The 22,433-nt window shown below is 33.7% G+C and overlaps 1 protein-coding gene across 4 annotated transcripts in view; it reads right to left on the bottom strand.

Moving 5' to 3' along the window:
* The window catches only part of LOC119637323 (neurobeachin-like), a 245,055-nt gene extending 223,067 nt beyond the window's left edge, over positions 1 to 21,988 (bottom strand). For 3 of the 4 annotated variants that reach the window (XM_038033279.1, XM_038033278.1, XM_038033280.1), the window contains exons 1-2: positions 21,524 to 21,988; positions 10,630 to 10,898 (exon numbers count right to left, since the gene is read on the bottom strand). In XM_038033279.1, coding sequence (XP_037889207.1) covers positions 10,630 to 10,788 — 159 coding nt within the window. In that variant the 5' untranslated portion in view covers positions 10,789 to 10,898; positions 21,524 to 21,988. Of the gene's footprint in view, positions 1 to 10,629; positions 10,899 to 11,828; positions 12,095 to 21,523 lie in introns of those variants that run through there. The other variant, XR_005247239.1, reaches the window with a different exon arrangement.
* Positions 21,989 to 22,433: the final 445 nt, after the last annotated feature.

The following is a 22,433-nucleotide window of genomic DNA, read 5'->3' as shown; positions in this document are numbered from 1 at the left end:
TTTTCGCTTTACTTTTTCAGGCTAACGGTGATGGGTATAAGAGATTCGCTTACGATCGAATATGATTTTCTTACCAGCTTTTTTATCGCAGTTTTTGTGACTTTGCGTCGAATTTACACAATTCAATATCATTTAACATTGGTAGAAAACGAGATTTTTAGATCACAAAGATCATAATAAAATATGCTTGTAATTGATTTTTGACTTCTGACATCTCTGTGACGTCGCTCGCAAGGCTTCCTCCAGTGTTTAGTTATTTTAACATTTTCATCTTAACATGACATGCTCATTAGCAAAACAATTATGATGAACGAAAAATTAGGCAAATTTTCTGTACTGACACGTTAATCGCACATTACTGCGACGTTATAATCTCGTCTTATGCTACAAAATACTGTTTCGTTACAAACAAGTGGCTTTATTCGCGAGCTGTGGAGCTGACCGGGGTTACACTGCTCCAACCGTCCGCACGCATGATGCCTGGTAACGCAATCGAAGCCCAATTACGAAACCAGGACAAAAACCTATCGCTTGTTGTGATTGGACAAGTTATTTGGTTATTTCTCTTTCTCTCTCTAGTGTTTTCAAAGCCTCATATATGACAATTTTACATACAATTTTCCTCACATACGTAGAGGTCTCTCAACTTAATCACTCCTCCTAATTTTTTTTTCAATACCATAGTTGAATAAAATGCACATTTGCTGTCCATGAAATTTTAACGTTCACTTCGTTAGTGCACAGCAAATGCATCTGAAAACATCACAACTTTACACTTTCTCTAAATAAATAAAGATGCGCGGAAAACCTATGTTATTAGATAATTCCTAGTTCCGCAATTATTATTATTGACTTTTCTTTTTGCTTTCGTTAAAATATTAAATACTCATCCACATACCACGTAGTTGGAAGCGTAACGACAGCCCAATAGATTGAACGAAAATGCAAATACAATGATTTCAAAAAATTGTGCGTAAATTATCCAAGTAGTTGACGAGTGAAATGCAGGTGATAGTACGACTCATTTGGGAAAACATCATCCGTTATTCATATACGCATCGTTTCGACATTTTTATATCTATATTTCGACATCACTTTAACACGGTTCGAGGATTGGGCGAAATTCCCGCATAATATGGCATTTTTATAGCAAGGACTCGCTCTAACGCGATTCGGGAATTGGGCGAAATCCTTGTAAAGCATGAAAGGTATTAAAAGCAAACCTTAGCAAAAATTTTCAATTTGAAATTAGGGGAAGCCACTAGTTTTACTAGAAGGCTTACACTGCAAAAGCATAAAAAGAAAGGCCTAGACTTACCCGAGCAGCTAAAATTATTTTTCCTAAATGAAAATCCTTCACATGAAAGGAATACAAAGTCCAAAAAAAAAACTTTATAAGTACTTAGGATCGTGTAAGGAAACGTACAAAGATCTTTTAACTGAAAGCAAGCAATGTAAAATAATGGATTCTTTTGCCAAGCCTAGAGCATGGACCCAGAGAGTAAGGATATTCTGCCAAAGAGCAAACGCCGGCGATAACGATGAAGACATTAATTCATCTTAATATTGTAACGTAAGTCTGTCTTTCGCCTTTCACGACGTGATCTGGTTCGTGCTAATATTGAAATTCAGCCCTCTTGACTTGGCTCTTTAAATTGACGTACGACTCCCTTTTCGAATGATTTTGCCTCCCGCTAGTTACCATTACCTGAATTCATCGCAACCATTTTTAGTCCGTTTTTCCGCCAAATTTCTACCAATCATTGTTAATCCATTCCCCGTTCGCCGTTCGCCAGCTGCATGACTGCAAATAACGCATCATGAATGTGTGCTTTGTTGTTTGCCACAAACATAGCATAACAAAGAATTTTATTTTAATTATGACAACATTATGTAATAGAGTGTTTTGTTTACTTTTGGAAAACCTGGCCCAGCTTTTGGTACAACACGGATTCGCGCAACTGTCGTGTTATGTTGAGGTTAACTCCCGGCCTGGAGCTCTTAGTCAAACGTCGGCTTGCTGAAATCATTTTAGTTGGTTGGTTTTGCTAATAGGAACATGTGAATGGCCAGGTCAAATTCCCTTCACTCTGGAAAAGTCTGGCAATTAAAGTTTGCAGCGGACCGATAATGAAAGAAAATTTTGAAAAACGCCATTCAAAGTAGGAGGCTTCTTCGGAATTATAACACGCTTGCATGGATGATCACTACTGTATTGCACTGATGACAATTCCCGGTTTTCATATTACCTCTACAAATGCAGATATATTCAATTTTTTGTTGCATATGTGTAAGGCATTAAAGATCTAACAAAGAATTTATATAGTAGTTTTCCGAAGCAGAGAATTATGCAATGGTTTAGCAATGGCTGTCTACACGTCCACCTTCTGTAAAAGTTTTCAAAGTCGCAAGAACTTCGATTTAACTAAGAATCGGATTTTAATACCTATACAGCGTAGTTCGCTTATAAGCATGATTGTCATTGCCAAAAAATAGAAACGACAGCACAAATTTAAGACACAAGCAAGTATTTAAAATCTTTTAAAATCCGCCTGTTAATGGAAATTAACTTGTATTTATTTTATGTGCTACATATCTAAGATTTGTTTTCGACATGACTATGCGTTTTCGCTCTGTTCTTTAGCTATTGTAAAATCTTACCTTACTCTGTACTTAATATTAAAATGCAATTGTACGGAGTACGTAGTTTCGTAATTGAAACTTCCACTATGTCGAGAACGAAATAAAATTAGGGGCAAATCAATTGTTCAAGTACAGAAGGAAACACAAGGAGCCAGAAAACATGCGAGTGTTGTATAAGGTTTGATTAAGTAAATGCACAGTCACAACTTCATGAATAACATTTTGAAATATTTCATGTAACGAATATATGCCGGACGATAACAAGTACGGTGTTGGTGATGCCAACCAGTTAATACTCTATCCAAAAATTAGATGAAGTGAATTTTGGAATAAGAGCAACAACACCGTTGCCCTTCTGTTAGATGCATAAGCTTAAGTTTCCTGCATATACGGTTGCGGTTGTTTTTGTGTATTTGTGTTTCTCATTGCTCTTACACTACTTACGGCAGAAAAACAATTGTGTAGTTAAATATTTTTAAAAGGATGCATTTTATTTACTAAATTGAAAACTAGCTTTCCGGCGAGAAACGTTTATACGTCAAAGTCTTTATTGGACGTTTTTTTTTTTTTTTTTTTTCATGAACCTTCAAGCCATCAACCTATACGCTCTGGCTTTTAATTTAAATTACAAAATATTAGAGAAAAACAGAGATATACGAGATATGTAGAAAGAAAGGGATGCGTAAACAAGCATTAAAAAGTTGTTAAATTATGTGCTAAACGACAAACAGTAAGGGGATCTCTTTCACTATTCTGCCATAAAATAATTGTTTTGGTTTTTAATTTTTTTTTTTTTTTTTGTTTTGTTTGTTTCTTTATATATTTTCTCTCAATTAATCAGTTAGTCAGCCAGGCAGTTAGTAAGTCAGTTAGTTGTTGTTATTCTTTTTCTCTTTTATTTGTTTTTTTCTTTGTTGCTTTTGTTTACATTTAGACTGTGTCTGTCAGTCAATTTAATTGTTTTTCTATCCAGATGAAAGTATTGTGTATTTCAGTACACACATTTTTACCTCCGACCTCCCTTTCTTTTTTCTTTCGCTCGCTCTTTCGCCTCGCACCTTTCGCCCGTTCTCCAACTCATCGCTCTAGCTTTCTCTGTTTATATTCACAGAGCTTTCCTCCTATTGTCTATTTGCAATACGAGCCGAGCATCTCTACTCTTTTTTCATTTACGTTTATTATTCGTGTATCTTCAATGTTCTTCTGTTTTGTGTTCCATTCAACTAAACTGACCTATATTTGATATATAAATAAATATATATATATATATATGCAAAGAAGTATATATATACATATACACATATATATATATATATATATTTGACTAAATGTTTGTCTTTTTCATTGTTTTACTAAAATGCAATTAAAAATGCTTCATACCACTGTTGACATACATTCGTGCATGTATGACACTAAAATGACAAAAACAATAAAATCCTATATCAAACAAAAAATTGAAATTGAATTAAATTAAACTTTAAAAGTTTTGCAAGAATATTTTAAGTGCAAGACGATACGAAGGTGACAAACAACAACTGGATTTTAAACAACAAACAAATGACCCCAATTTCGTAAACTATACAATAATTGTACAACACATAATTAGCTCAAAATGTTTTTGCTTTACAAGGTCGCCTCTTGCTCCGAGTTTTATGTTCTTCTAAGCTCTAATATGCGTGTACGTTTGTCTTATTTATCTCTTTTTTTTAAAATGAACTCAAAATAGCTTAAGAATAAAATTTTAAGTCTTATCGAGATTTGCTACTGACTTATCAAAATAGCAAGAACGATATAAGACTTTTTTTAATGAAATATGCAAACAGGCTTTCATTGCAATAACAGTATAGGGTGTTCCCTTCAAAGTAATCTTCTTCCGATAGACTATATATTTTTCGAAACATTGGCTAAACTCGATTTGCAGAATAGTCTGAAAGATTTTATGCGCTTTCGCTTTCAGGTGATTCCCGGGTTTTCCTGCGTTTCAACAACAAGGAGAAATCGGAGTGAGCTAAATTAGCCAAATGGGAAGATGCGAGCACGATATAAATTCTGGTAGAACAGTTTTAAAATACCAATGCAACATTACAAGATGAATTTCTCTAATGCCAGGATCAAGATCCGTCGGCCCATAATTCGGAAGTAAAATGAACGCTAACAACGGGCCGGCGGACGAGAGAGAGACACATAGAATTCATTACTATATTATATAATATTATTTGATATTATATTTTTATACCGTACATACACCTAGAGTACCCTTTATTACATCGATCGTTTCAAAACACTTTGTGGAGCCAGCTGTCCGTCTGTCTTGCTTCGTTGGGTTCAATCTACAGGCCGCCATTTTTCAGATATTTTGGTGAAATTTAGCGCACTGATTTGTTTTGGTCCAAGGATAAACGCTATTGAAAATGGTTCGGCTCGAAACACTTTCTCGACCACTTTTCATACAACGACTTATTATAAAGAAATCTGTATCTACGAATAATTGTAGGGTGGCATAGCTTATTTAATATTGGACCGACCGACCGCCCGCTATAGTGTTTCTATTTGTCGTTATGATCATTGTTATTCATTTATTTATTACGATTAGTGTAATCATTGTTATAAAGTTAATTATTTTATTGGCATTACTTTTAAAATCTTCATAGGATTGTTGCCTCGATATATTAATCTTAGAAATTTTGCACAGCTTTCGGCATTCACTGTATATTCGATTTAGCTCGCACATGTAAATTGAAGGAGTATATATCTTAAGGATAAAATTTTTAATTTGTTGAAATAAACAGAAGAACATGAGTGAAATTTATGTATAGTGGAAAATACTCTGAAAGAATATTAGCACTAAATAGAGTTTATTTTACTTATTTCGACCCTGTTTCAGGAACAGCTTTCGTCTCTGTTAATGTCAAAATAAAGGGCGCATTCTCGTCATGCAGCATTTTACGGCAATTTGCCAAAATTTGAATATAATATGATGCCATGACGTCGACGTTTCGTATCTATGATTTAGATTTAATATGTTCGCTTAATAGACCTCTGCATGTTAGTACAAACTACTATTAGTGCAAACAAGTACGAGGTATGTCAAAAAAAGCGATGACTTTTCGAAATTTCGTAGGCTATGTATTTTCGATTTTCGATTTTCTTTTCCTTTTTTTTTTTTTGTTATCGTAGTGCACATATTTGTTTTTGTTTTTGGTAGATATAAAGATTACAAGTGTTTTAGTTTGCTTCGCAATTTTGCTATCGAAGAATGTGTATCGAAGAATCCGTATCAAATGTTGTGTGAAAAATAAAATTAAGTGCTCAGCTCACTCAAAATGTTGATAGGGGCATTTGCCGAGCCTGGTTTGACCAAAAGAAAGTGTTTATAAGTGGTGGAAGCTGTTGATAGACGTGGCCTGGCCGGGACGCACCAGGATGTCGGCAACAGATAACAGCTGAAGCAGCGAACAGATATGTCATGAAGAATCATCAAATCATTCTTAGCAAAGTTGCTTAGGATGTTGGCGTGACGGTTGGCTCATGCCATGCATTTTATTTTTGGAAATTTTGCAAAGTTTGTTGTAAAATTGCTAAATTTTGATCAAGGGAACCGTTGAGTTTTTATCCAAAATCAACGTTGTAATCATGTCTCGGCCACCGTATTCACCGTACTTCGCCTGCTGCGAGTTTTCCTGTTTCCAAAGTTGAGAAGACCCTTGAAAGGACGGAGTCTTATGACATTTAAGGAGATGAAGACCGCATCGTTGAAAGAGCTCAAGGCGATACCAATAAGGACATATCAGAAGTACGTCGGGAACTGGAAGAAACGCCGGCACAAGTGTTTTACATCTAAGAGCGATAACTTTAAACGAGACGAAAGAGATATTGATGAATGAATAAGTATTTTTCGGGGAAGGTAAAAAGTCAAATTAAGCAATTTCAAAACAGAAGTTTTTGTTCGAATAGGCGCGTGGACGCTGTAGACGTGTCCTTGGCAAAAATTTAAGTCACTTAATATTCTTTTCCAAACTTGAAGTCGATAACTCAATTTTTGCGACCAAGAGAATACTTACAACAGACACTAGATACACGGACAGACGGACATCCTTAAATCGATTTAGAATTTGATATTAATCAAAAGTGTAAATATACTTTGTGGCATCTCTACTGCGTCCCTCTAGGGGTTGGAAACGTTTCGACAACATGAATATTTTCCCGATCCTTCAGTGATGAGTATAAAAATGATTGGTCCGAAGCCATTCGAGAGCTTGTGATGTTAAAAAACTTCATTCTTTCTGTCCTTTCTCCCTTCTAAGAATTTTTTCCTACATATTTCCAAAACAGTTGCTCATCTAAGAAAAAAAAAAAGAAAGGTCAGCTCCGCGATGTTTCGAAATTCGACACAGATGACAGAAAAGAGAGTGCTCACATTATATGTCATAGGTATGCGCATGCGTTCACAACATCAGAGATTTGAAGTTGCTCGAGATGTGTGTACAAGTTTCCGCCAGTACGCGATGATATTTGTCCAGGCTTAGCGTCCTTCCTTAATTACAAATTAAATGAATATATCTGCAGTTGAAGTCAAGGAATTGTTATACTTTTAAGAGCACCCACACACACACACACACATACACACACAACTAAGAGTAAAGTGAAGCTTAAACTGGAACCAATTATGCTTCTATCGCCAGCTCGAAATCATTCGAGTGTAAAGGTAAAAATCACGCTGTTACATAGCGATATACGCCCGCCTCTTGTTATTGGTGCATAAATTAATTGATCTAGACAAGGATTCTAGTTACCTAAAAAAGCAAGAACAATAACTCAATATATTTGTGCCCGTGTAAAAATGCGGTCAAGGAATGCATTCTAAGTATGTCTAGACTAGAGGAAAGATTCACCCTTGAGCCCAGTTCTAACCACATGTTTTCGATGGCGCGAAAGAGAATTGAAAGAGAAGCGCATTGCACTAATCTTGACTAGAGCTTATGAAAGGAATAGAGGAGCAGTAAACTGATAGTGAGAGCACTTATTCAAAGCAAAGATAGCAAAGAACTAAGAACATACCAAAAATTTTTAGACAATTGCGATAATGAAATGAAAGAGTAACAACTAGTTACTTAAATTAATCATTTTAGTATACAATCTAATCCAACGATAAGAACTTGAAAAATTAATTGCAATTAAAATCAAAAAAAAAAAAAAAAAAAATTACGTAATAGTGCATGATAGTAGTTGAGAGCTCAAATTATTGCATGCTTTACAAGTTCATGTCCATTGTGGCATGTCATTAACAACGTATACGAAAATAAGTTATAACAGACCAAGGTTAAATTTAGCGGTATTTACTCAATCATCATAATAACACAATATTCATGGCAGTAAAGGCTAATGGTAGTAAACATGTAAGAGAAGTATTTGCACGCTGAAGCGAATCTTGAGTACCCAACAACTTAACCTACAGAAACAGTTGATTTAAAAGTTTTAACAAAGTTAGTTATAACCCGAGACTTGAAGGTTGACATTCCATGCTTATATATCAGTCGCGACAGGGGTAAGGTATTGCCAATCGCGGAAGTGGTTAAATACCGTTAACAATATCGCTATAATATTTCATATTGCGGCATGCACAATTTCATTTCAAAGATAATAGGAACTGAGCTGAAAGAACGATTCGACAAAGGGAATAATAAAGTGTTATACCCTTTCGCCTTTAATACGTGCTGAAATGTATACAAAATTACAATAATAGTTTCGATTTTTTTCTGTATTATGTATTATATACAGAAACGTAGTGCATGTCCATCACAATGGAAATATGTAAACATCCTTGCGACATTCAATATGTAGTGAAATATTTAGAAGCAAGTGAAAACGTTCTATACGCCTTAGAGCCGTGGCAGTCTTAGCTGCTAATGGTCATTCTACTTTAAATTCTAGAATTTATTCATTTGATGCCTTTGATAATATTAGTAATTTATACGTCTTACGGGGAACTCTTTGATATTCACCATTGACGTTTTTACTGGCTGCGCAAAATTGTGTTATTATCGTGTCTTGGATCAATATCTCTCACAAATTGCAAACTACGCCCACGCCCATCATCTCCTTGAGGTTTTAGATAAAAGTTTATATCGAATTTCAAAACGATATCAGCTATGAATTGCAAACTGGGGCTTGTTGCTTGTTACTACATAGCTCGCTGATGCAGACCCGTCCATTTGCAAATTTGTTTTACGAAAATCAACTTAATTTAATTTCAAATTGGTGGACTTGTTTGTTACATATAATCACTACTGGTGGTCAAATATAGTCCATATAGATTAAGTATCACGTATCATTTAGAAGCCGTTCCTTATACGTGAAACACGCTGACGTTCGAAAAGTAATTAGGAAAAAGATATAGGATAGAGAGTGACCGCAACTCTTGGCACAACCGAATGCACACCTAATTGGTAAGTGTTAGGGCTTTACCGACAGGTCGCTTGCTATAGCTATGACCAAGTATGGTCTACCGCACTGCAATTTATTTCTTTATTGGGCTTTCAATATCATCTTTCAATTTTATAACGACATCTATTGGTGAAAATGATAAAATAATACGAAGTATCAATGAACGCAACGGTTAAATTCGATGATTTTGAGCTTTCTCTGTATAAAATAACAATTTTCCATTTAGCACTATCGTGTTATTCAGAGTTATTCAGTGTATGCTAATCATCGAACGCTCAAAATTGCATTTTTGACATTCATTACTTTTGTTGTTTGATTTGAAGAAATCTGCTGCCGAAGCGAATGTATGTGTCATGTACGCGTTGCAAGCGTTGTCAAAGATACACTGTTGCAACTTGAATGGTAAGTTCTTTCGCACCCAGTGTACTCATCAGACATAGCGCCTTCTTATTGCCACATGTGCAGATATATGCAGCATGGCTTAGTTCGTTGAAGAAGCGCGAAAATAGATTGATGCCAAAACAATATTCTTACTTTCAACACGATAATGCCATGTTGCGAGAAAGTTAGCAAAAAGTTGTAGAAAATGATGAAAAATATTTTTATTAATGTATGTATATTGTAAACAAAAATGTCTTCGTCACGTGAAAAAATGATCAAAATACATGCGAGCATTTAATAGTAGCCCGTTATGCTTCGGCGATGGATGTAAGAAAGCACGTGTGAGAAATGGCATACCTAGAATAATTTATAAAAATATGAGATATATCCTAAGAAGCTGTTTAGGCTCTTTTCCGATCAACCGATAAGGACTTTCAAGTTAACGGCAATAGTTTAAAATATTTTGTCTTTTATGTTTCCTATTATTTTGATGTGATTTTTTTGTTGTGGATACGCAAAGCCTGTTTTTTATATTTTCATCTAGTTTTTGCGATTTTTAGAAGCTTAACGGTTCTCTGAACACCCGAACCTATGAAGTGCGACCTCATGGAACTCTAAAACACCCAATGGCCCCAATGTGTCTATAAGACTTGTAGTGTGCACATGCAGCAATTAATCAAATTATTATCAACTTTTAACAAGTTGACTCAGTCAGCAAAAAGCGTTACTATGTGAGACGATAGCACATGATCCAAAAATTGCACTTGTACTTAGGTGTAAAGAAATTGTTGAATAAATCAAATGTTGCTACGCTATTGAACAGAGTATTAAGAGTGGATTATAAATGTGTTTCTGTGTTTCGATCATTTCATATGATCTCTATACCGCGGGCCTTCGGTTGAATTTGTATATAATACGCTTAAAAAGCTAACTAAATACAATCCTTTACGGGAATTCTCTGATGCATATTTCTGAACTTTCACAGAAGCATAGCATAAGCAAGAAGATAAAAGTGGCGTAGATTTATTTGATCTTTTAGGTAAGATATATAGAAAAGTTAAGAGATAAGATAACAATATAATATAAGAATAATACGTACGTGAATGTATGTATATACTTATGTAGGTCACTATGAGTAAAATTTCTTATCGATCTACTTACCAAATGTAAAACGGTATTAACGACTTCGCGATTTGTCACCTGCCCCACTTCGATGAGACCAATGAGCACAGCGAATTTCAAATTATCGGTGGTTGTCATTCTTACAATTTCATCCGGCCGTTTAATTTCATTAAACGGCGGACGTATTAAGTCCGCCATATTGATAGCTTTTATTTGCGGTTACTTTTCTTATCACTTATTATTTTTAACACTATTGCTGCTGTTGCAATTTTTATCTATATATATATATTATTTGGACTTTTGTTTGACTGTTATTATTAAAATGTTAATATTTTAAATTATTTCATTTATACAATTTTTGAAATTGAATTAATTGTTTTATCATATTTACATAAATGATATGATCTTATGGATGATAACGACGATAATGACGATGATGATAATAAAAAGGAGGGCGATAATAGTGCCGTTCCAAAGGGCAGACAACACATTTCAACTCAAATACATATATATCTATATACATAAATATGTATTTCTATACATATATATATATATATATATATGTATGCATGCGTGCATACAAATGAACGCACACAAAATTGAAGAATTTCTTTGTATCTTAACGGCGTTGCAGAGTTCGTTCGTTGTGGAAATTTCTTTTCTTTTTAGTTTTGTTTTTGTAACAACTTTCGCGGCAAAATGAAGTTTTAAGTTTGGCTGTTAGATAAAAAAATTTTTTTTCTTCTTTTTGTTGAATTTTTAGCTTTTTTTAAATTTATTTGCCTGTGATTAAGTTACCTAAGTACCGTGGTAATTAAAATAACTTTTGTTTTTGCTTACGTTTATTTATTAATTATGTCGTGAGTTTTTTTTTTTTTTTATTTTGCTTTGCTTTATTTTATTTATGTTAAGTTATTTTTGTATTCATTTCTTTTTTTTTATTTATTAATTTATGTATTTTTTCATTTTTTTTTTAATTTTTTCTTTTTATTTATGTGTTTAAGTATTTATATTTTTTTCTATTTATTAATTTGTTTTATTATTACTATTTTTTTTTTTTTTTTTTTTTTTTTTTTTTTTGGAATAAGTTATCAAGTACTGCAGTAATTTACTAAAGGTATATAAACTTGATTGATTGATTGATTTATGTTTTCAATTATTTTAGCGATATTTCATTTGCATTATAAGCCAGTTGTAGTAAAAATTTATTTAATTATTTATTTATTTTTTTTTTTTGGTTATTTTTTTTGTTTTACTTTTATTATTTACTTAATCGTTGAAATTTTTTTTTTATATTGCACTCGATCTTTGCTATATAGACAATAACTCTGGTTGGATGCTTTTCAGCGAAATCAAACTCCAATTAATTCTTAATAACTCTTCTTTTTTTCTTATCTTTCTTTCTCTCAAATATTTTAATTCGTTTTTAAAATAAGAGTTCGATAGGCAAACACACACGCATATAAATAAGTTAGTATACGTTTATTTGATTTACCATTTAATACTGAAAAAAAGAGACAAAACAAGAAGAAAGAAGCGTTAATACGTATCGATAGCAGAGCAAGAGAATACATCAACACCATCAACAACCTTACAAGTAATTGTATGTCAACGAATGTTATGTAAATAAACATAAGAAATTATGTCAAATATCTCAAATGTTGTTTATCGTATTTAATTTCCTTTTTATTTATTTATCTTTTCTTTTTTTTTCTACTGTTATTTGTGACTTGTAATAATTAATTATTTAGAGTTTCATTTTCCACATAAACTTGAATGCAAAATTTACGATTCCTACCTCAATGTTTGCAGCAGCGAGCGCCAAAACAGTAGACAAACGGGCGACAAGACGCATGGACACATTAGTTGTTAGTGCGTCGAGACAAACTGAAATACATGCTTTCATGCCAGGTATAAAGAAACGAAAACGTATACGTATAAAGTTTTTAGTCTAAATCTTGTCCTAAGGTGTTTCGCGTATCGCAAAATATTTACACTTAGTTGTGGAAAGTGTTGATTGGACAGTTAACAAAAGTCAAATGACTTTTCAGGTTACCTTGTGAAATATTTAGCCAGGATGCAAGTGATGATTGGTATGTTAAAATCTTTTGGTTTTCTTGCAAGCTTATCAAAGATATCTTTTCATTGAATATTATTAGTTTGGGGAAAAAGAAATCCATTATTTTTTCGGTAGATGGCTGCACTGATAAATTTCTCGTAAAGTATCGATCAAACAATTTCCGATACTGTACATTTACATACTGTACATACTGGGTGCCACACCAATTAACAGAAAAAAACATGATGGATCGAATTTCCATCTGCGAAGCCTTGGCCAAACGGAATGAGATAGACCCATTTCTTAAACGGATGATGACTGGAGATGAGAAATGGATCACATACGATAACACTGTGCGAAAACGATCGTGGTCAAAGAGCGGTGAAGCACCTCAAACGGCCAGGAAGGTTTTACTATGCATTTGGTGGGACTGCAAAGGGATTATTTATTATGAGTTGCTTCCATATGGCCAAACGCTAAATTCTGATCTCTACTGTCAACAACTGGACCGTTTGAACATAGCGATTGACCAGAAACGGCCAGAATTGGCCAACAGGAGAGGTGTCGTGTTCCACCAGGACAACGCTAGGCCACACCCATCTACAGTGACTCGCCAGAAACTTCGGGAGCTTGGTTGGGAAGTTTTAATGCATCCGCCATACGGTCCGGACTTGGCACCAAGCGATTATCATCTTTTTCTTGCATTGCAAAATTTCTTTAATGATAAAAAATTGGAATCTAGGGAGGATTGTGAAAATCGACTACTAGAGTTTTTTGCAAATAGAGACCAGGACTTCTATGAGAGAGGCATTTTGAAGTTACCTTTAAAATGGCAACAAATCCTACAACAAAACGGTGCATATTTGACCCAAATCGGACAATCCGAAGCATGTTAAATAAAGTCCTGAAGTTCATGTAAAAATAATGGATTTCTTTTTCCCCATCCTAATATTTGAACATAATTAAATGCATTTTAGGGTTGAGAGTTTTAGTAGATCTGACAGGTAGATGTGTATGCAGCAAAGTTGCAAGTTTCGCTTACTTTGCCTTTTGTGGGTAAGTGCGATTGTTCTAAGCTTGCTCTTCGAATGTCAATTAGAAATGCATGTGCATGAGAAGCGTGAACGTTTGCCCTTCGGTTTCGCTACCACGGGAATTGCAATGACAGATGGAGGTAAATTGTCGGTCGAACATAAATAAGTCGATTGGAAATTCGAGTTAATCATGGCAGGCACGTAAGCTTTAAAAGAATATTTAAAGGGCATTTATACGTATTTGGTACGAGGTAACTCATTCACATGGTACATCTGCAACTTTTTGTGGTAAGTAGAAAAAAACTCATATTCAAATTAAAATCCATTGTACTTACAGCGAAAAAAGATTCAAAATGTTGTCGAGTTATTTTTGAATAAGCTCAAAATGAAAACAACGGATTCTTTTAAAAAAGTAGAGCTTACCAGTAGACGCAAGTTTTATTGCCCAGAAAAACATGAGAAATTTTCATTGTTCTTCTACCGTCTCAAAGATCTCAAACAAGAAAGAAAATTATGTCCGGCTGCAGCCAAATCTCTAAAAGAAATTTCAATATTCTATAATATTGAGAAGGCTTGGCCGATTTGTTGCTTTTTTATACAAGTGCTGCCAGACCGGTTATTTAATATAAATGCAAATGTTTACTTTTGTATCATATGTAACGAGCAAAAAAAATCAAATTTTTCCTACTTTTGGAAACAGAAGTGGTGTCAAGTTATGCTGCAGTATGGGCATATATTTTGGCCGATTTGGGATAATTTGAATACTGACCCGCCCACAAAAACCTTTCAATCTTTGTTCCAAATTTAAAGCCGACAACTTTTTCTTTACGCCATGGAGAATGCCTACTAAGGACAGACGAGCATGTCCAATTAGATTTAGAATCAAGACTAAACATACATAGCTGAAGTTTCCCCCTAAATGTTGCAAAAGTTTTAACGCAATCAACATAAGCCTCATCTTTCGGTGATGGGTATAAGATTTTGTTTTTTTTAACTAAACTCGATACCATATTTGTACGCGTCATCGAAGCTTTTGGAACACATAAAAGGAACCTTTAGAGAGGGAATAGAGTACTCGTAGTGAACTGCCTTAAGTATCAGTCCCTTCGTCTGTCCTTTCTGTGATGTCTGTAGGAGATATTCTCCTGCCCACATCTTCAAGTTTCGCGAAAGAAACTCTGGTAATTCTTGCGTGAAGGTTGGTATTGAAAATAAACTAAATCGATCCACAGGCCGTGCCTACACTATGAAGTAAACTGACAATGCGTTGGCTTTTAAAAGCAAAAAAAACTTTTTTTCGCGCGTTACACCACCACGGATACAACGATAACAAATAAGGAAATTAGATTCGGCTATGACCGGTTCTTATAGACGATTTCAAAAAAAAGATATAATAATGAATAAATGAAATTTCGTAAATTAATTACAGTAGGAGGGTGTACGTCAATTTTCTCCATTTTTCTACAAATGCTGTAAATTCGCTCACAGACGACACGTGAAACATTTTATCACTATCTCTATTTTAGGTATGAGTCATGAGCAAAAATCGCAATTATTTCGCTGTTGAAAGCCAAAGAGTACTCTGTCCACGTCGTATAGCGGAAACGGATTCTTTCACTAAATTCGCCAATTTTCAATATGAGCTTGTCTGTCATAACTCGCAAGTTAACAGAGACTATGAGCTTGGATGAGTTCAGTATTTGACTCTGATTCTCGAGATGTACGTATTATATATTTTGTAAGTTTTCTGACGCTTTCTTCATTTGGACAAAATGAGTAAACTTGCTGCCTATCAATGGCGGCTACAAGCGCGTATATTCACGTATATTCAATGGATAATCTTGCAATACCTGTACAAAAATGGAAAATTGCCACGCCCACGCAATATTACAAAGTGTCGTTATTTAGTTTTTTTTCGATTTTTCTAGAATAAAACCGGTGAGTACAAGCCCATGTCGATCGTAAGCGAATGCATTTTTGTTACTGCTTTTTAAATTGACATATTTCCGAAAACTGTACATGTTTACCTAAAGAATGTTACTATAACAGTTACACTGCTTCATCGTTTGCTATTGAGGATGGGACCAAAAGGGTGTTTCCAAAGAGCCGCTGCGGTAGTATTTTGCTTAATAAGTAATTAGTTAGTTAAGTGTCAAGTATCCTAGAAAATATACAGCCATGTGTAAAAAATGTATTCCAATGGATTGCTTAGTCCTTGAAATTCGAAAAACCGACCCATAAATACCTGGTCACAAGATGCCACTAGCGAGTAGTATGCTTCAACATATCAGTCTTGCCTGGCAGGCACAGTATTCAAGTGCCATTCAAAATAAACTTCTACCTTTCAATCCGAATATCTGGCCCTCTGCGAATAAATTGTATAAGCCTATCTGTTGTTTTATATGTCCGCCAATCTATCCATCTATTTATCTATGCGTGGATGCCGATTACCCTATTTGGCTTTCTTGAGTCTGTACGTAAGTCTTTCTTTGTTTGTAACCCTAAAAATCAAAGCAAAATAAATAAGAAACTTTACTTAGCGCATTTTGATTACCGCGACGATGATTAGAAATTTACAGCGCAAACTGCGAAACTATAAAAACTTCAAAATCTTTCTTTCAATTAAAGCCTCTAATATGATATTCAATACACGTATATCATAGTTTTCAATCTAAAAAGTCTTCGGCCCATTCATACGCCCAAGCATCGAATAATATTTCAAAAATAACTAATGTTCAAATATCTTTCGAAAAATAATATATTTTACGAAATTCGTATAGCAAAACAATTACAAATATGTCAGCACAAAATCGCTCGAAATATTTATAAATGCTTTGTAATGGTCTTTTTTACTTAATAATGAGGTTACGTCCGATCCTTGCGATCATCAAAATTGTCGACTAAAGGCCGATTGCTCTGATTATCAATGGTTAGTAGACTAAAATGAAAAGTCAACTTTTCCGCGATAACATTTGTCATATGAATACAAACTTTGGCATTATATGTATGTATGTATATATATATATTCCTCCGTAACTGTGCATATATTTCTGTAAGTTGACGACGTCTTTTCGGAAATATAACGAGTGTATAAATAAATTCTGTATTTTGAAATTGGTTGCTTTATAAAACGTACTTGAAGCCTTGGCTTTTATGGAAATATTGCTTATACATAGCTAAGATATTGGTGCTTATACGGCCTTACAAACTGTCGTTCAATGCAAAGAGATAAGTATCCTTAATGGCTCTGTGTCTTTCTTGTCTGAAAGTGGAAAAAAAAACTTATCCGAAGCTATGGAAGAGTTAAGTTGGACCGTCGTGCGAACGCAGTAAGTTATAAAGTAGTTTCTATATAGCAGGCGTGATTTCATGCAAAAAACCTTCCTTCTGAAAGCGATGAAGTTCACATACATTAAGCTGACTCCAACAGCAGTCAGTCAACAAATGATCTACAGCTTGGGCTGAGAGCTACTTTTTCGTTTGGCGATTATGCCCTAGAACTCTCTCCTTCTGACCGCTATATGAATCGAATATTATTTCGCTTCGAAACCGCGACGTCGCTTAGGCGAAGGCACTCGCAAACGTCACACATCTTTTAATTAAATTTCAATTTTATCAAAAAACACATTTGTACGCTTATTATATTCATGTTTAATATCCGAATATTGTTTCTTGCTTTCATTTGATGAACGACACTTTGAAACTCTGAAATATAAGCGAGCGGAAAAGCAACTGCAAGCAACTGTAATTTTGTATTGTCTTTTGTATTCTTTTATTTAAGTTGGAGCATACGCACCCAGTAGTTCAACTCTCCGTCGAGACAGAAATAAATGCTTTGTTACAGGAAGTATTGGCACAAAGTACTACTGGAGCAGATCGATTTTCTGGGTTTTTGCTGAAGACAAACTTTCACGTTTCCGTAAAGCGATGCTGCAAACTCTCGTTGTTCACTTTTTCCTTTTGTTTTTTCTGTTGTATAACTTTAGCGAACCACTAACAGTCTCGGAAAAATCTGCAACTACATCTGATTCGGTATTTTAAGTTTTCATTTCATTCTATAGAAGCAAAAACATATTCGAAAAAAAGGAAAAGTGAACATAGCCCTGTATAGGGCAAGGTTCAAAAATACCTTAAGCTCTCTGGCTGAAGATAGTCAGGTGATGTGATTGCAACATTTCGTATATAAATAATAAGTTCTTCCGTTGTGTGCTTCCACTCATTGCGAGTAATATTAACAAAGTCAACATATTTATCGGCGGAAAGTGGAGAGAGAAGAAGAATATAACAAAAAAAAAAAAAAAAAAAAAAAAAAACAGAACGTCGAACATATGATAAAAGAATAAAAGTCAACGTACGTATGTTACGAGTACATACAGGTAAAAATGAACAAACAGACAAGATATGTACGTGTGCAAAGAACGCATACAAAGAAAATCATAACACAATCAAGTGCATACCAGAGTTATACGCGCACGCACGCACACATGCAAGATTCAATAGTAGTCATTAAAAACGTTAATTGTACTCGTAATTGATAACTTGCTGCTTCCAAACAAAATAAACACACTCATATATACAAACGCAAGCACGCACGTACACACGTACGAACACAGGCACACAACGCACATGGATATTTATATACACAATAAAGATACATACAAGCCCAAATATACTGGCACAAGCATGATGTGTATGTTAATTAATAAATTACTAACGAGAGATTGTACGACCGAGAGACAATCTCTTCGATAACTTTATCTACACGTTTCAATTTATATCAAAAACAAAAAATGAGCAAATAACATATAACAAAATTTTATAAGAAAGCTATGATGTTAATTGAAAAGTTAAAGCTATATCATTAAGCTTAAGAGAATATTAAAAACCGACAAAGTCAATCGGATTGAATGTAAAGCAAAGTAAAAAGCGAAGAGTTCTAAGAGACTTGAATTGACTTGACTTGACTTGACTGAAAAGGAACGAGCTCTCGTATAATTTATAAATCAATACCTATTAATATTAAAAGATTGACTTAAAAAACAAAAACGAACCTAAATTTAACCTTCCCTATAAATAGTAAGCGAACAGAGTTGCCATGATCCCCTAGCAACGAAAATTTGTGTGCTTTTTATTGATGAGACGTTTCGCAACCTAGACTAGTTAGTCAAAACTTGATTTAGACTAACCGAACTTAAATTGGTTATCAAAATTTGAAGAGAGGCAAGCGATTCAACCTAATCCTAACCGTAACTTTTTATTTATTTTTAATAATTGGAAACGATTCTCCTCGGCGTGGAAGACCCTGCTCAGCTTGACTCTAATCTGGCGGTGTAACAAGACATAAGACATGTAGTGTAAGTGAGAGATATTGTTCTCTAACGTTCATTATCGTCAAATGAGATACGACTACTCTCGTATGGTTTCTTTACTTGTTTAAGTGTAATGTGTATCATTACCTAGCTATTATACGAATACATTTATATAACTTATGGTATTCGGTTCTGCGCGATTACGTTCAAACTTCCTATTAATCTTGAGCTCTAGACGAAAAATTAAATTTGACACAATTATGATCATCCTTCCTTGGATGCTACAAATGCATACAAGAACAAATTATTTAAGAAAATGTTTCAACGCATTTGTGATCTAAATGAGGAGGAGCATTGGCACGTATATATATATATATATGTATGTAATGTGCTAATCCCAATTACAATTGATTATTATTCTCACTATTATCAACTGATGTAAATTAACTTTGGAAAATCTGTCATGAATGAAAGCGTATTGTATTTCAATCGTAAGAAAGTTCGCTTGATTATCGTGGTAACCGAACGATGATGACAATTCCTAAAGTAATGATTATTTTTGGAAATTTTAGACCAATGTAACCTTCTAATTAATTATCTTCTGATTACACTTGTACGTTCTTAGTATATATTGCGTTTAAGAAACTGGTAAAGTAAAAAAAAAAAACAATTTTTCCTAAAAAAATCATTCTGCTTTGCATTTTCTAAGCAATTTGACAACTCACCAATAACGTACGGAGGGCGAATGAAAAAAGTTAAAATGCATTTCAATTTAGAGTGAAAACAGAAACGAAGTAGCATAGTAGTTACAGGGGACGGCTGGACCTATAACAAGTTTTATATATTAAATGATGCTCACTGATCTAACTGAGCCGTTAAGACTTAAGAAAAATACTGAGTGGTTCGCGTCTACTTCAATACTTACTTCACTATATCGCTTCAGTTATGACGAGGACGACTGGGATTATATTACTTGTAGAGACAATATTTAAAAAGTTTATAGAATGCATGGGCTTTTACAACAATTGCTCCAGAAGGCTGGAATTTAGGGCATGTAAAGGAACAGATAATACTACAGAAAAAGAAGGGAGAGCTTTAAAAGAAGCATAATTAATTCTGCCTATAGTATCAAGATGTTATTCTGCTCGTGAAACACTATGCATTATGTTTGCCTAGGGATTTTTAAAACATTGACATTCCATGCTTAAGGCAAATTCAAACATTCTTTGTCATCTCGTGATGATTATTACACAACTGTATACCTTTAACCCTAAAACCTACCATCTTATAATTTTTTCTATAATCTTTGATTTTCAAACATCTTTTTGATAACTTCTAAGTTAAAGCGGATAACGTGTTCAGCGTTTGGTTAACCGAAGAAAACTTCATCTTACTCGAAGATGAAATTAAAATACATTGGAAATCTTGCAAAGCACGAACCGCTAGTTCATTGCGTTCAGAAATGCAATAACAACTGCCTAAATGTCAGAAAGTCTATCGTTCATTCATTAGGGAAAATTGTAATCTTACACCATTCATCATATTTGCTGTGTTCTGTATTTATCAAAAATGTTGCTTGATAACCCAGCAAGCGCTTGAAAGGTGGCATTTACATAATTTTCATGCCCCAGCCTAAGAGAACTGCTAATCGCACGGCTTTTCATCAACTTAATTACGGAGGTTTACCTTATCAGTCTTTTTTGATTCTATTTAACTGTAGTACTATTAAATGTAAGTAAATGCTTGGAAATTTTATCTAAAAATTCCAAAAGACGAGAACAAACAAAACAATGGCAACACTGAGCTTTACTGTTTTCCTTTTATTTTCATATATATATATATAAGAAGAGTACGGACAAATAGATGAGCAGATAATAACACGCAGAATAAACATGAGAACAACAACAATTACAAGACTAATGATAAACATAATAAATTGTTATTATTGGCGGTGGTGATGATGATGGTGTTATTATTCGTGCTATTGCTTGTTGTTGTCATTGTGGTCCTTGTTTTTGTTTTTATTATTATTATTTTATTAATATTAAAATTATGAAATGACAAGTAGTTATAAAAACTTGGTTTTCCGTTTTTTATACCGTAAAAGCAAAAAAAAACAAAAAATTAAGATAATAAATACACGATATTCACTAACACATTGGAAAAGAACTTGATTAAGATTTTAACAAATTTATATAACAAAAAAGTGTTTTTACGTTTTTCTCTTTTCATATTTTAAGAAACCGGTATCACTATAAGTTAACTGGTTTCTTAAAGTATAAATAAATATCTTTATATAAGCATATAATAAAGCATTTTCATTAGCAAGTAGTCAAACGAAAATTTTGAAAAAACTACAAACAAAAAAAACATTTTTATTTCTGTTTTTATCTGCTATTTTTAGTAGTAAAAGCGAGAGAAATAAAAAAACGATGGAAAAATCAATGAATGACACCACAAAGTACGACAGCACAACAACAAAGCCGAAAATAGCAACAACAATGCCAGTAATAATGGCACCAACCACTCACTCTTCACACTTTTCAATAACTTCTCGAAAGCAAGAGGAATAAATAGTTGTTGGTTGTTAGATATTTAACTAACTTTGGAACTATTTATTAATTTCAACAATTCTACGACTTAAATATGTTGTCTTTTCAATTTTTACTATGTTTAAACACTCCAATATTTCATCTCGATTGGTGTTTTTTCTAATTTGTTTTTTGTTTTTTTTTTTCTTTAAATTAACTAAAACCACCAACACATTTATAACTAAATAATGTTCTCTTACTCATGGGCTTACTCTTTTTACAACACAACATATAAACAAGCATACGCATACAAAACACAAAACGGAGACACACGCACACACATAACTACTCATTCAAAGCACTGTCATGCAATTTTTTAAAAAGATTTTCTTTTTTTATATTGTTTCTCATTTCATTTATTAGTTAAATCAATACGAAGTCTGATAATATTTGTATCTAACTCTTATTCACCTTTTTCTTGTTTTTACTTTCGTTAGATTTTCAGTTATTTTCTCATTTGTCTTCTTTTTTTATTTTTTTAAACCATTGTATATGTATTTGTTTAGCACATTTTTTTCTGCTTCTTATTTATTGCCACTCATGCACTAAAGTAATTTTTTTATTTCTTTTTTTCTAACTATACTTATTTTTCGTTCGTTATAGCAGCGGCACCATTTCAACAAAACAACATTATCGAAAAATCCACTGAACGAGACTGACGAGATTGACGACTGGCTGATTCGGAATTCTTCGATTTAAAAAGAAATTTGCTTTGCTGTATATTCTTCTGAAAGGTATTTTGACTTTTCTGAGAGCACTGAGTGTAAAAGAGACTGAAAACCATCTAGAAAATGTTTATATTTATATTCACGTTTCTCTCTATTAATTATTCTCTTTTTCAGCCGCGAAT

The sequence above is a fragment of the Glossina fuscipes genome, unplaced genomic scaffold, assembly GCF_014805625.2.
Source record: "Glossina fuscipes isolate IAEA_lab_2018 unplaced genomic scaffold, Yale_Gfus_2 59, whole genome shotgun sequence".
Classification (NCBI taxonomy): Eukaryota; Metazoa; Arthropoda; class Insecta; order Diptera; family Glossinidae; genus Glossina; species Glossina fuscipes.
The sequence above is the reverse complement of the archived record's forward strand: the minus strand, read 5'-3'. Positions and strand labels throughout refer to the sequence as shown.